The following is a 13,835-nucleotide window of genomic DNA, read 5'->3' as shown; positions in this document are numbered from 1 at the left end:
TATTATTGAAACTAATCAACAACTAATATAAATATTTTATCTACTCAGATATATTTAAATACGAGGTGATGGACAAAGGAATTTCGGTGAATCCGTGGTCCTGTTGGAACAACATGGCTGAAAAATCAAAAGGAAAATCGACTATATTATTATTTAGATAGCGAATATGGTAGCCAACATGATATCCAACGATCGAAAATTGTCATGAAACCAGAAGAATTGAACCATAAAAATCAAAGCCTACAAAACAACAACCAGGTATTTATTAACTGGCCAGTAAACATGTATCAATTTATTAATGTAGTTCATATTTTTTATTGTAGATTACTCCCAATAGTCAATCTAAGCAGATCATTTGAAGTATGAAGCTCCGCACACTAATATAATGAACCCAATATTAATATGGATTAGATGCGAGCATGGAACAACAATCAACCACTAATCTGATTTCAAGACTTCTACGCAGAAGAGGCCGGTTCCAGTAGGAAGATGTTTATTACAACTTTGTATGGTTCCAGGAGAAAGGTTGGTTCCAAGTGGAGAAAAGTATTTGGAAGATATTAGATCAAGATTCCAAAAAGAAGACATTTTTCAGGAAGAGATTCCAATATTATTACAGCAAGATGCTATTATTACAGCGAATGGAATCCGGGAAGAAGAGCACGATGAAGAGGATACCAGGAAGAGAACAATTTCAAGGAAGATAGGGTTTCCAAGAAGACTGTTCCAGGAAGCACGGCAAGATCAAGAGGGTTTCAAGAAGAAGAGGAAGATGAAGAGGGTTTTATTGAAGAGTAGTATTTCATGAAGAGAACAGTTAGGAAGATTGGGTTTCCAAGAAGATTGTTTCAGGAAGAACGGCGAGATCAAGATGGTTCCAGGAAGAACGGCGAGATCAAGATGGTTCCAGGAAGAACGGCGAGATCAAGATGGTTCCAGGAAGAACGGCGAGGTCAAGATGGTTCCAGGAAGAAGAGCAAGATGAAGAGGATTCCAGGAAGATCAAGATGAAGGTTCCAGTAAGAAGAGAGATGAAGAGGGATCAAGGAAGAAGAACACGATGAACAGACCAGGAAGGTCAAGATAAAGATGGTTCCGGGAAGATCAAGATGAAGATGTTGCCAGGAAGATCAATATGAAGTTGGTTCCAGGAAGAAGAGCAAGAAGAACAGAAGATTCCAGAAGAACACTTTGAAGGAGAATTGGGTTTCCCAAAAGATTGTTCCAGGAAGAACGTCAAGATTAACATGGTTCCAGGAAGAAGAAAAATATGAAGAAGTTCAAGAAAGATTTGGTTTTCAAGAATAAAACTGCCAGGATACCAGTGACGAGGTCCAGGAGGATAAATTATTTTAATAAGGAATTTATTTCCACTGTTCCATGCAGAAGAGGCCGGTTCCAGTAGGAAGATATTTATTTCAACTTTCGAACATATTGTTGCATTCAGGAGGAAGAGGGTGACCTTTGCAGAGGGAAAATATCGTTCTATGAAGAAAGCACCCCGCAGAATTTAGGTTTGAGGATGCGGTTTCGGGGGAAGAGTGCTGTTCCAGAGGTAGGAGGTGGTTGCTGCTTGATGTGTACGAGGTATTCGCGATTCTAGGGGTAGGAGTTGCTTGCTTGTCATTCCAGGATGGAGAGTGCTGTTCCAGGTCTACGACCCGTGTGCTGTTCCAGGTCTACGACCCGTGTGCTGTTCCAGGGGAAAGAGATGCGTTTGCTGTTCCAGGGGGAAGACTGCGGTTCCAGGTGGAAGACTACGGTTCCAGGAGGAAGACTACTGTTCCAGAGGGAAGAGAGGTTCCAGGCGCTTGCGGTTCAAGGAGGATGAGCGCTGTTCTAGGGATACGAGCTGTTTGCGGTTCTAGAAGTGGGTGATTGCGGTACAAGGAAGAGTGCTGTGCCAGAAGTCCGGGAGGAATGCGGTTCCAGATGTACGAGGCGGTTGAATTCCAGGAGGAAGTCTGCGGTTTCATGGGTAGGAGGCGGATGCGGCTCAGGTTCTACGAGGTTCCGGTTCAAGAGGTACGAGGCGTTTGTGGTTCCAGGAGGAAGACTGGTTGCAGATATAGGAGTTTGCCATTTTAGTCATCGTTTCCAGGCTACTATTTCTATCAACAACGGTTTTGCGAGTGTTTTTGTGAGAATGATGCTTCAGAGAGATTTGTATGATTACAAGAGAAATAAGAAAGATTTTAACAGGAGATAAATCAATATCATAAGCAAGATACTTAGTTCAGGCACATCTAAGACAATAAGGGCTATAAAAGTTGACAAATGCTAATCGAAATTTGAGATGATTCTGAAGAATTTCATCCATTCAACGAAAATGGACGAAAACAGAACTTAAATAGGAATTGAAATCCAACAAGTACGTTTCATCTAATTACCTAAAATTTAAAAAATGTGAATGGAGATTTTGAAATGAAAATAATTTGAAAGGTACGCCAACATTATAGTATGTTGTGAATGATTTTATTGAGAACAGTAAGGACGAATGAAAATTATGGAAGTGGAATAAGTGATGACAATGAATTTGTATTATGTTGTCCATAAAATTGGGTATGTATGGCGATTTTGATGAGACCATCGAGTGAATCTAAGATTGCGTGATACAAAAGAAATAGATCTGTCCAAATGTAAGCAATTGTTAATGATTGGGGGTCTTAGCAGCCAGTTTGTAATCTGAGAGTGGTGTAGAATCTAAACGAGGCGAGTGATTGTCTACTTTGGGAGCTATGAAATGAGTGTGTTAATGTGTGTATAGATAAGATGTTGCAATGCTATGTTTAGATGAAATGTTGGCAGTAAAAAAAAACTTACAAAATTGAACAAAACTATCAAAAAAAAAATGGCGACAATTCGACAATGGCGATTCATTCCTACAAAAGAAATGAACTTAATTGATCCTTAATAGAGAAACGTACAATAGTAAAAGCACTGATACATCAAAAGTATGACTTTCGTAAAGTAGGACAGCGAGTAAACTTTTCAGTTTCAGCCCAAATGGTCCTTTAAGCTTTTGCCAAAATTTAAAATTTATATAAAACTGTTCTAGCGTTTCGAGGTCTATAAATGTGGATCACATGCAATAAATACGAGAACATAGAAGAATTGACGAAATATTTCCCACGACTTTTGGAACAGGGAAAGAAAAAAGGTAAGTTATATTTTTTAGTCTTTTGTAAAATATATTCTGTACCTACTTTTCACCCAGCATGGGTGATAATTCCAATGACTAATATAATCCTTTCGTTTTTTGTAAAGTTTGGTTGTGTATATATAAATGCTTGGGTTTTCAAGTTGGAGCAGCTAACCTCTCGGCTTCTTTCGTTAGCACGTCTATCAAACGGGCTATGGACTTACGGTTGTGCAATAATTGTGATCTGTTGCATCCTGTACTGTTTTGTCATGTTTTTTTGAGATCATCATTTTGAGACATTTTGGTAGGCCATAGTAACAAGTGTTATATCTTTTTATTTCCTCTGTTTTTCGGTTTGACCCATCTGTCTCTTGATAAGTCTCTCGCAGACCATTTATAAATTTTGTTATTAAATATTGTGTTTTTGTTTTAGGCAATTTTTCCTATTACAATTTTGAATCAGGAAAGCTCGAGACGCAGAGTTTGAAATTGGAAAGACTGAATAATAACTGTACACTGAATAGTTGGTTAAACAATAAAGTTTATGAAGTAATTTTTATTGACAATAAATTCTTAATTACTAGTCATTTCTTTTATTTAAATTTTATACCTAAACCTGTATGAGCAACAGCAAAGTATAAGACCTACAAAAAATGGAACTTTACTGGAATATTTATCACAAAAATAGCTGTATAAATCATTTTCATGTGCCAAATTCGAAGAACTGGACAATAATAATTATTTATATTGTTGAAACCATTGCGCAAAAGAATGAGATACCCAGCACTTCTTTCCTCGGTGTTGATTGCAACATTTCTATACTCGCGTAACGAAAAACGGACACCACTTGAATTTTTGGTAAAATTGTGGAAACAGATCTTTTTTATTGTAATTTTTATAGACGATTAATATGCTCTGAAAGGGTTTTTTATGCTTTAGATAGGAAATGCACACGAATTCTATACATTGTGCAGCCTTGAGAGATTTTACTTCTAAACGAATCAACTGAATTTTGATGAGAATGTCAAATTTGGTACCCCAAAAAGATGCAAACTTTGTCACTCCCGGGTTCCCCCTAAAACCCCGCAGAGGAAGAAAACAAAACATCTATTAACCAAGAATCTGTACGCGATAAAAAAAAATGTTTCAGACAACATGTAGTCGAGATAATTTTGAACAAAAATGTTATTATCTCATTTTTATTTAAAGTTACAGCCCGGTTATAGATAAATGAGAAATTTAAAGAGATGGATCAATTGGTGTACAAGTGGTACCGAACAAAATATATCAATAATAGTTGTGAGTTTATGACTCCTCTTACTCGATTGTCGGGTTCTTGTCACAGCCCTGCTGTGCAAACCAAGGTTTTTAAATTTCCACGAAATTCTGAACGACCAATAACAAGACTGATGTGGCTTTCGGTATTGTTATACATATTAGTGACTATTTCGCTATCAGAAAAATATTAAGTAAATAAAAATGTGGCGTCCATAGGAGAATAGTGCATTAGAAATTATTGAGAATAATGAAGTAGAAATTGTTGAAGAAAATGAGGAAATTCTACCATCAAATAATCCTGAAAATGTTGCTGGACCAAGTAGAGGAAGTATTAAAAAGCCAGAAACAAACATTTATCAAAAGACGCTAAAGAAATTGTGTTAAATGTGTTTGATGGATTATGTGAAGAACTCAAACGGCACGAGAGTGTTTTAAAAACTGCGGCTTCAACAAAAGTTTCATGTGCTACTGTACATCGAATTATAAAGGAGGGCATTACAAATAGACAAAAAAGGAGTGACTTTGGACTACATCGATCTATTGAGCTTTTAGGTCCCATTTCAGAGACCATTTATAATATGTTTGCAGGTAATATTATACCCACACTTAACCAAATTTTAGCTGAATTAAAATCTAAAAGTATTATTAATTGCTGTAAATCAACTTTAAGAAAAATTTTACTATCAAATGGTTTTAAGTATAAAACAATCAATAAACGACATACTATAATATAAAGTTTAATGCCCGTTTAATAAAATTGCGTAATGAATATTTGGAAAAGATAACCGAGTACAGAAATAGCGGAAGAAAAATTTATTATTTAGATGAAACGTGATTTGACACTAACGAAACAATTGGCAAAGGTTGGAGTAATGACAATGTAAAGTGCAAAGTTAATGTACCAGCTTCCAGGGGCAAACGAATATGCATTTTACATTGTGGAGGGGAAGATGGTTGGGTAGCCGATGGCTTACTATAAGTGCAAAAGACATTAAAGACAGTTGTTCACTTGACGTATCATCAAGATATTACGGGTGAAGTTTTCGAATCGCGGTTTAAAAATAACTTATTACCAAATTTAGCAGACAACAGTGTTATTGTTTTAGATAATGCATCATATCATTCTAGACAACTTAAAAAATTCAGAATAAAATACTCTAGAAAGGATGAATTGCAAGATTTTTTATTATCACAAAATTTATATTTTGAAGATTGGTACACTAAAGACCAATTAGTAGAGGTACTTAATACAAAATTATTTGTAAAGGAATATATTATTGATGATGCAGCAAGTAAAAATGGACATACAACTTTAAGACTACCACCATATTACTGCATTTTAAATCCACTAGAGTTGTTATGGACTCAACTGAAATTATAATGTGAGACAAAAAAATGTAAGTCCAAAATGTTATAACACTGTCGTGAAACTAATACATTTCGAATTTAAAAATATCTCTGAGGATAACTGGAAGAAAGCAATAGAGCACGTAAAAAATATTGAAAAAGAATATCTTAAAAACATTCCTGTTCTAAATAAAATTATTATCAATGTGGAGAACAGTGATTCAGTGGAAGAAAGTTACGAAGTGTAATACCAAGACAACTTTCTCTCAATACTGAGCTTACCCGGAATATTTTCTTACATAAACAGGTGTAGTAATTATCGACATATGTTCAACACCAAACTACTGCTTCAATTTTTTAAGAAAAACGTGGCCTTATGAACACTTCACTTATTGTGGCAATATCTATATCTTTGAAAATCGTTCTTAAGAGAAAATAATAATGTAAGTAAGTGTTGACTAGATAAACTTTTAATTTTTACTTAAAGGTTTTATAAATTATTTAAATATATATTTTTTTATCTTTCACTACCTACCTTTCGCTCAATTATTAATTCGTTTTTATATACAAACCAATTGTTGTTTGAACATTTTATAGAAAATGCATTGCAGAAATATGATTAAAGTAATTTAAACTTACACAAAATCATCAAGACATAAAATTAAGCTTTGTTTATAACAATACAAATTTATAGAACCAATTTCTTATCAAATATACCATATTATGTTTCATGTAGGTCGATACTATCCTGTTCTTCACTGGTGATAGTGCTGCTTATCGCATTTTTCTCAAATAAATATAACCGGGTTATACAAGTATGATTTGCGATATCGGTCATGGTAATCAAACCGCGATAAAAATATCTTTAAGTAATTCTTCTTAAGGTGCCTTCTCCATTACTGAAGGTTGGCTATAACTACAGCAAATGGCTCTCTATCTTGAGCTGTTCTTAGTATCGAATGTGTGTCCATGCCTGTCTAGTCTCTTACATTCTTCAACCAGGAGCATTTTCTTCTTCCTCGACCTCTTCTTTCCACTTTCTCTTCCATTATAAGTCGTAGGAAGTTGTATTTTTCTCCTCTGTAAATATGTCCGAGATAACTCGTTTTTCTGTTTTTTTACAACATTTAGAAGTTCTCTCTCAGTACCCATTCTTCTTAGCACCTCGTTGGTCACATGCTCTGTCCAAGAGATCTTCAGCATCCTTCAAAAACCCACATCTCAGGCTTCTATACGCCTCATACTTGTAATTCCGAGAGTCCACGTTTCCACTCCGTATAGCAATATGGAATAAATAAACGATTTTACAAATTGGTATCGGATATATAACGATAACGTAGTTTATTAGGAATTCTTTCATTCGTTGAAATGCGGACCTAGCATATTCTATACGAGCACGTATTTCGACCTCGTAGTCAAGATCGTTTGTTATCCAGTAACCAAGATACTGGAATCTTTGTACTGGTTCTATATGTTTGTTATAGATACGAACATTAATGTCGACATTTTGTGCACGTGTAACAGCCATTAATTTCGTTTTATTTGTGTTTATATTTAGTCCCAAGCTATCTCCCTCTCTGGTTATGACATTCAAAAGTCGTTGTAAACCCTCAGCACTGCCCGCAATAATGACGGTGTCGTCTGCGTATCTTAAGTTGTTTACGTTGTTTAAGTAATTAAATGTACTTAATTATCTTCATAATCATGATTTTTTTAATTAAAAACACCGTGATCTCATGCTCAATTTGAGAATTAAGAAAACTCGATATGTAAATGGGCACCTAAATAACTAATCGACACAGATCTTAATCCATATGAAATGAAACCACACAAATTTTTAGTAAAACCGTTTTAACAGCTTTATTAGTCAGTAAACTTTAAAATGTAAACCCTTTAAACACGAACACGACATTTCAACCGCTTTTTGTAAATGAGATTAACGATTCTTTGATTGTTTAAACAGTAGATTGATTAAAGATCCAAATTAATTAATTGCTTCTTCTAAACTCCCATCTAATGCTTCGGAACTATCTTTCAATCTAGAATAAAAGCTGTGGAGCTCAAACGGAATAAACTTAAGTAAGTCCATTAAACCTTTTTCTTTTATTTTGTTATTGCTCTCCCATTTCGATACAGAATATCTAGGTTGTGAATTACAGTAGATGATGATGGGCGACCTTTGATTTTCTTGCTTAAATCGAATTATGAAACAAGCCTACATCCTTTGCTGTATATTTTACATATTTTTTTTTGGTTCATTTTTAAGATACTTTATGTGTTGGATTTTAAGTTATTCAGCTTTTCCGCCAGTTGCAGTAACTTTTCTATTTGTTATCTTATTCTCAAAGACCTTGCTACTAAAAAACTCTAGTGAGTTAATTTTTTTTGACCTGGAATTTTGGATTTCTTTTTGTCCAATTGAATTATGGAATCCCAATCATCGGGATCAAAAATTCGATCATTTCATGGCATATTATAAACTTGAAAAATATCCTTTAAGAGAATCAGAGACCTCGATGGCTCCGATCAGAATCCTACAAGCGAATTTCCAGCATAGTAAGGCAGCCTCGGCGGAACTTCCTGTTATCATGAGAAGGTTCAATGTAGCCTTAATACAAGAGCTCTGGGTTTACATGGGCAAAATAAGAGATCCATCGGGTATTGGTGGAGATCTTATATATAGCCTATCTGCCGCCAAAGTCCCAAGTCGAAGACCTGCACAATAGTTAAACAGCATATTAAAATACTTCTGTTGATAAATGTCTATTTCAGAGATTTAACGACGCTAAAGGGAGGCTAGAGAGAGGAAGTATGAAGGAGACAATTATTCTCGGATCAGCATACCTCCTATATGATGATTCCGAACAACTACCATCAATGAAAGTGGTAAGTCATTATTACAGTTTGTTATGAAACATGATTTAAACGTAGGAAAAAAATCAACTTTCGTAACTTCACAACGAAAGGAGGCAATTGAGTTAACAATGGCTACGGCTCACGTGGATAGAACTGTTAAAAAATGGTAATGTCTTAGATGAGGTGTCTTGTCCAGACAAGTGCCATGTTTTGAAATAACAGGCAATGAGCATATGAACGAAACTGATCGTAATTCTAGTAAAACAAACTGGTAAACATATCAAGCAAATCTGGAATATTGTTTAGGTAGGAGTAATTGCATCAGATTGCATACATTGAACCTAGACATGGACGCCAAACAATTTCAAAAGGTTGTCATGTCAGCGTTTGAAGATAACTCTCCGGAGATAGTGGGGAATTTTAACAGAATAGTAACCTGGCGTAATGACACAATTGCAATCTTGCAAATCAAAGGGCAGAAGTCAGATGAAAATTTAAGTTCTCCAATAGATCAAATGAGTCTATTTTTAAAAATTTAACAATTTAATATATTAAAAATTTTATTGTGAAAAAACAGACAAAAACAATTTGCAATTCAATGGCATCGAAATTTTATTAAGCGTGGATGCATGAGATAAAAATCGAGCTCCGTTCGTATTAATTTCCCACTTCCCCCAACTATATCTTTTGTTTGAGGTTTGAGCTGAGCACCGCGGTTGTTCGGTGGTTTGAGTTTATGCACTCACCCTCTACAAGAGTATTTTGAAGTATAATAACCGTGACCAAACCCAGAGTACATATACTTCATCTAATTTATATTCCGTTGCACGTCATTGGCGTCATAGCCCGTGACGTCACATGATACTAACACGAAATATTTAGGCGGTAGGTGTGTTCTTTTTTAGAATCACTTTGCCGAGTACACTGACATTAGAGCCACTAGACATATTTTATTATATAAACGTAGAAATAATATTTAAAGATTTCTATTAATGTTAACTTAAAGAAATACACAATAATATGTTTCATTTAATTTATATAAATGCATTATAAAGAGTTTTTATGAAGAACATTTCTTCGGAACACACTGTAACTGTAATCGAACGAAGGTGAAATTTTGGCATAAATTGGTAACACTTATTTGACAGTTTCGGTGTTGACACTTTAGCTTTGTTTTTATTATTTACTATTAATTAAACTATGTTGTTTTTTAACAAGTGGCTCAAATTGTTTTTAACACGATTATTTTTTAACTCTTGTTTTGTTTCTATTTATTTACATTAAATATTAATTTATTTTGTTGTATAATCCACTTTTGCAATAACTATGTGACCTATTTGATTTAAAATGGATTCAGAAATTTTTTATACTGTGGCAACTATGTCAACTTCGATCTCTGACGTAGATAATGACGTGCAACGGTATGTAAATTAGATGGACTGGTACATAGCCCTTTGTGGTATATACTGTCATCTGTCATGTCATACTGTGAACAAACCAAACGGTTTGGCTGCCAGGTTTACAGTTTTTTCGGTAGATCTACCGTTTTCCACCTCGATCTACCGCTCTACTGTTTTAACACCTTATTCTATCGCATTTTTTAATTTAAAGCATTTGACAAAACACAATATACTTATATTTAATTGATGATTATATTTTTGACATTTTTTGTTTCTAATTTTGATATTTTTTTAAAGAATATGAGACGTTGGAACGTTTGTAAAATCCCTGAATCCTACACGGTGCCTGACTTGTAACGAGACGACGATAATTCAGTATTATATTATTATAAAGTTACTTATTGCACATATTCAAGTGTTCTATGGGTAAATTATATTAAGTGTAAAGTGTATATTTAATACTTAATAATGTCTGACAGTGATAGCAGTATAAGTGACACTAGTGCCAAAGTTGTGAAAAAAGAATATTCTCAGGCATATAAAATCTCATGGGAAGATAAATGTAAAGGCTGACTTAGAAAAAGTAAAAGTCCTGAGTCACCACAAATTAATTACCTATATTATGCAAATGTCAAATCTCTCATAAAAACTCTTTTGGGCTGTTTTATAAAAAGAGACATCATTGACAAAACCGCAGTATTGGATATAGATTATAAAAATCCCAGAAATATGTTACCCATTCAGAAGATGTATTTTGGTTCTGACATTTCTACGTCTAATGTCGATAAAAATGATTTAGAATTTGTAAACTTAAAGTGCTTAGAATTTTATATAGAGGGTCTGGACCAAGTATTAAAAAGGTTTCCCATAAAAAATAACATCTTGGAAGATTTGCAGTTCATAAATCCTATTTTGGTGCGAAGTAGAAAAATTAATTCAATTGCACATATTTCACCAAAATTTTGAAATATTGGGATAAATCAGGGCGATCTTCAATCATTAGATAATGAGTGGAGACTTTTACGAAACACTGAGTTGCCTGAATCTAATGATACATTAGCATTTTGGAGTCAAGTAAGTGAAATGAATTATGGTAGTGGACTAAATATGTTCCGCAATTTATCCCTACTTATTTTTAATGTATTGATTTTACCGCATTCGAGTGCAAATGTAGAAAGAATTTTTTCGGTTGTCAATACATTAAAAAATAAGCAGAGAAATAAATTAAGCACAAAGACTTTGAGGCACTACTACATAGCAAGAGAATAGTTGACTCCGACGGAAGTTGCTATAATTTTAAGGTAGAAAATGATATGCGAAAATTTCTTAATAAAAATATTTACTAGCAGAACTCGGATATTGAAGAGATCTAATGGTTGATTTTTTTATAATTCAGTGTTGTTTTTTATTTAACCATATTTTTTAGGTTTAGTTTTGATTTCAGTTAATGTTTTTGAAGTTTATTTAGGTTAATTTTTTAATAAAAATTATGTTTTTAAAAATTTTGTATGTATTTTCCGGATGAAAATTATTTACAAATGAACGTACTGTTATAAAAAGGCATTTAAATAGACCATTGGCATTAGATAATACAAAAAACAACAAATTTGTGATCTTTATGGTATTTGTATCGTTTTCTACCGTATTTTTCAAGTCCCCCTACCGCAAAACGGTTCATGTCACCTGGCAACACTGTTGGTTACAAAACCAAATAAATCATAAATTTGGATTCGGAATTTCCTATGTCCTATATGCTTTCTATAATTCTGTTTTGATTAAAATATATATAATAATTAATAATATATTCCTTGAATATACTGTTTGGTGAAGTGGTGATGCTCTCTGTTACTTGTAGTGATTTTGTTTATACAGTTTAAACTTATAACGAAATATACGCGTGGTGTGATTACATTGATCAAAGAATGGAAATTAACGAGGAGTCCTGTAAAATAGAAATAGAAAATGAGGTAGATCATGTTTTTCTAGATATCTTTAAAACTGAGTTTGTGAAAAAATCTAAATTAGAAAGTAAAAATGATACATACGATTGTTTAGAATTTACTGACAATCCTGTAAAAACTCAAATAGGACAAGATGACGATAAAATGCAATATAAGTGTGATTATATTGATCAAAAAATGGAAGTTAACGAGGACTCCTGTAAAATAGAAATAGAAAATAATGAGGTGGGTGATGTTTTTCTAGATATCTTTAAAACTGAGTTTGTGAAAGAACCCGCAGGAGAAGTTAAAAATGATACATACGATTGTTCAGAATTTACTGACCGTCCTGCAAAACCTCAAATAGGACAAGATGAAGATACAGTTATGCCATTTGAAGAAATGCAACTGAATAAAAAAAGTGAGTAAATAATATAAAGTAATTTTTCCTTCCCAACTAAAAACCTTTTAATAACATAACCTACCCTAACTGTATTGCTATATTTTTTTGTATAATTTAGACATATCTGTTTAAAATTTGAAGATAGATATTTTAAAGAAACTATATTTTTAATATTTTTTGTTATGTGAAGCTACATTTTGTGAATTTATATGAAACAGCATTCATAAGTTTTTATTATTTCTACATTAATTAAACATTAAACTAAATAATATTCTTAAGGATTGTGGCTTATTCTCATATAGATAATAATAATAACAAAAATAGTTATGCTCAGTTTGCTAATCCCAGTCCGAAATGTATAGTGAATTTACTATTTATTTTTTTGAAAAGTAAGTTACTTTTTGACATACTAGAAGTGGCTGGGAATTACTATACAACCAAGCATATATGCTACATAGTGTATTTCATTAGAGTATTTCGTCGAACTTTTTCTGCCAACTTATAGTAATATTCTATTATTCCTATCATTCCTATATTATTTTACCTTTTTTATAATAATTTTATAATAATGGTGGGAGTCCCACCAGAGCTCAATCCTTTTGATACCATAGGTATCTGGGATGAGTGAATTTTCCCCTTAGAGGGAGTGTGAGCTGTATGGCTAAATCTGGATGTACTTTAATATATGTAGATTATATAACACAATCTTGAGTATGTTTTGTGATTATATATCATTTGAAATATTGCTTTTCCAGTATTATTATCATCACTTTTAAAAAAATAATAAATTAATTGGAAAATATTAAACATTTATTGAAAATATTCTCAAGCAACTCAAGCTAAAAATGCTACCAAAAATTTTAAGTTGGTTGCCTATATTTGGCACAACTCAACCATATAAACTAAATTAGCTAACTTTTTTATAATATATATTTTTTTATATTTAATAAAAACTATTCTTTCTTTATACATACTATAAATTTCTAAGCGAATTTGATTGTTGACGCTATGTCAAACTAAACTGGATGTTAACTGAAATGTTTTTGTTATTAAGATCATTTGTAACATTTACATAATTCAATAACTACTATATTTTAATGATCAACTTACCTCAACAGTGTTTCATTTGACAAATAACTAAAAAAAAATTGTAGGTATTTTAAATAAACCTTTGGACAGTTTGATTACCTTGTAATTTAACAGCATCCTTACTCATCTAAAAATATTAACTTTTAAAGAACATTTTATTATATTTATTTGAGAAAAACTTACCAACGCATTAGCTGATACAACAAGTGGAAAGCTTTGACTATCCATAATAATAAAATTGAAAATATAACTAACTAATTAACTAAATAGAACCAACAAAGAATTAAACAAAAATAATAGAACAATAAAACTATATTAACTAAAATAAACAACGTGAATAATACAAATATTTACTACAATATGTTAAATTGTAACAACTC

At 32.7% G+C, this 13,835-nt stretch overlaps 2 protein-coding genes across 12 annotated transcripts in view; both read left to right on the top strand.

The window, feature by feature from the left end:
* LOC140443999 (ubiquinone biosynthesis monooxygenase COQ6, mitochondrial-like) overlaps positions 1-3,725 on the top strand; it is a 129,013-nt gene extending 125,288 nt beyond the window's left edge. For all 7 annotated transcript variants that reach the window (XR_011951294.1, XR_011951297.1, XR_011951296.1 and 4 more), the window contains 3 exons: positions 49-258; positions 324-3,160; positions 3,576-3,725. The gene's annotated coding sequence lies outside the window, so the exon portion shown is untranslated. The remainder of the gene's footprint in view (positions 1-48; positions 259-323; positions 3,161-3,575) is intronic.
* Positions 3,726-11,728: 8,003 nt separating this feature from the next.
* The window catches only part of LOC140443997 (uncharacterized), a 52,600-nt gene continuing 50,493 nt past the window's right edge, over positions 11,729-13,835 (top strand). For all 5 annotated transcript variants that reach the window (XM_072535565.1, XM_072535564.1, XM_072535562.1 and 2 more), the window contains exon 1: positions 11,729-12,384. In XM_072535565.1, coding sequence (XP_072391666.1) covers positions 11,946-12,384 — 439 coding nt within the window. In that variant the 5' untranslated portion in view covers positions 11,729-11,945. The remainder of the gene's footprint in view (positions 12,385-13,835) is intronic.

The sequence above is a fragment of the Diabrotica undecimpunctata genome, chromosome 6, assembly GCF_040954645.1.
Source record: "Diabrotica undecimpunctata isolate CICGRU chromosome 6, icDiaUnde3, whole genome shotgun sequence".
In the NCBI taxonomy this organism is placed as follows: Eukaryota; Metazoa; Arthropoda; class Insecta; order Coleoptera; family Chrysomelidae; genus Diabrotica; species Diabrotica undecimpunctata.
Note: the sequence above shows the minus strand (reverse complement) of the source record. Positions and strands in the feature narration are given on the sequence as shown.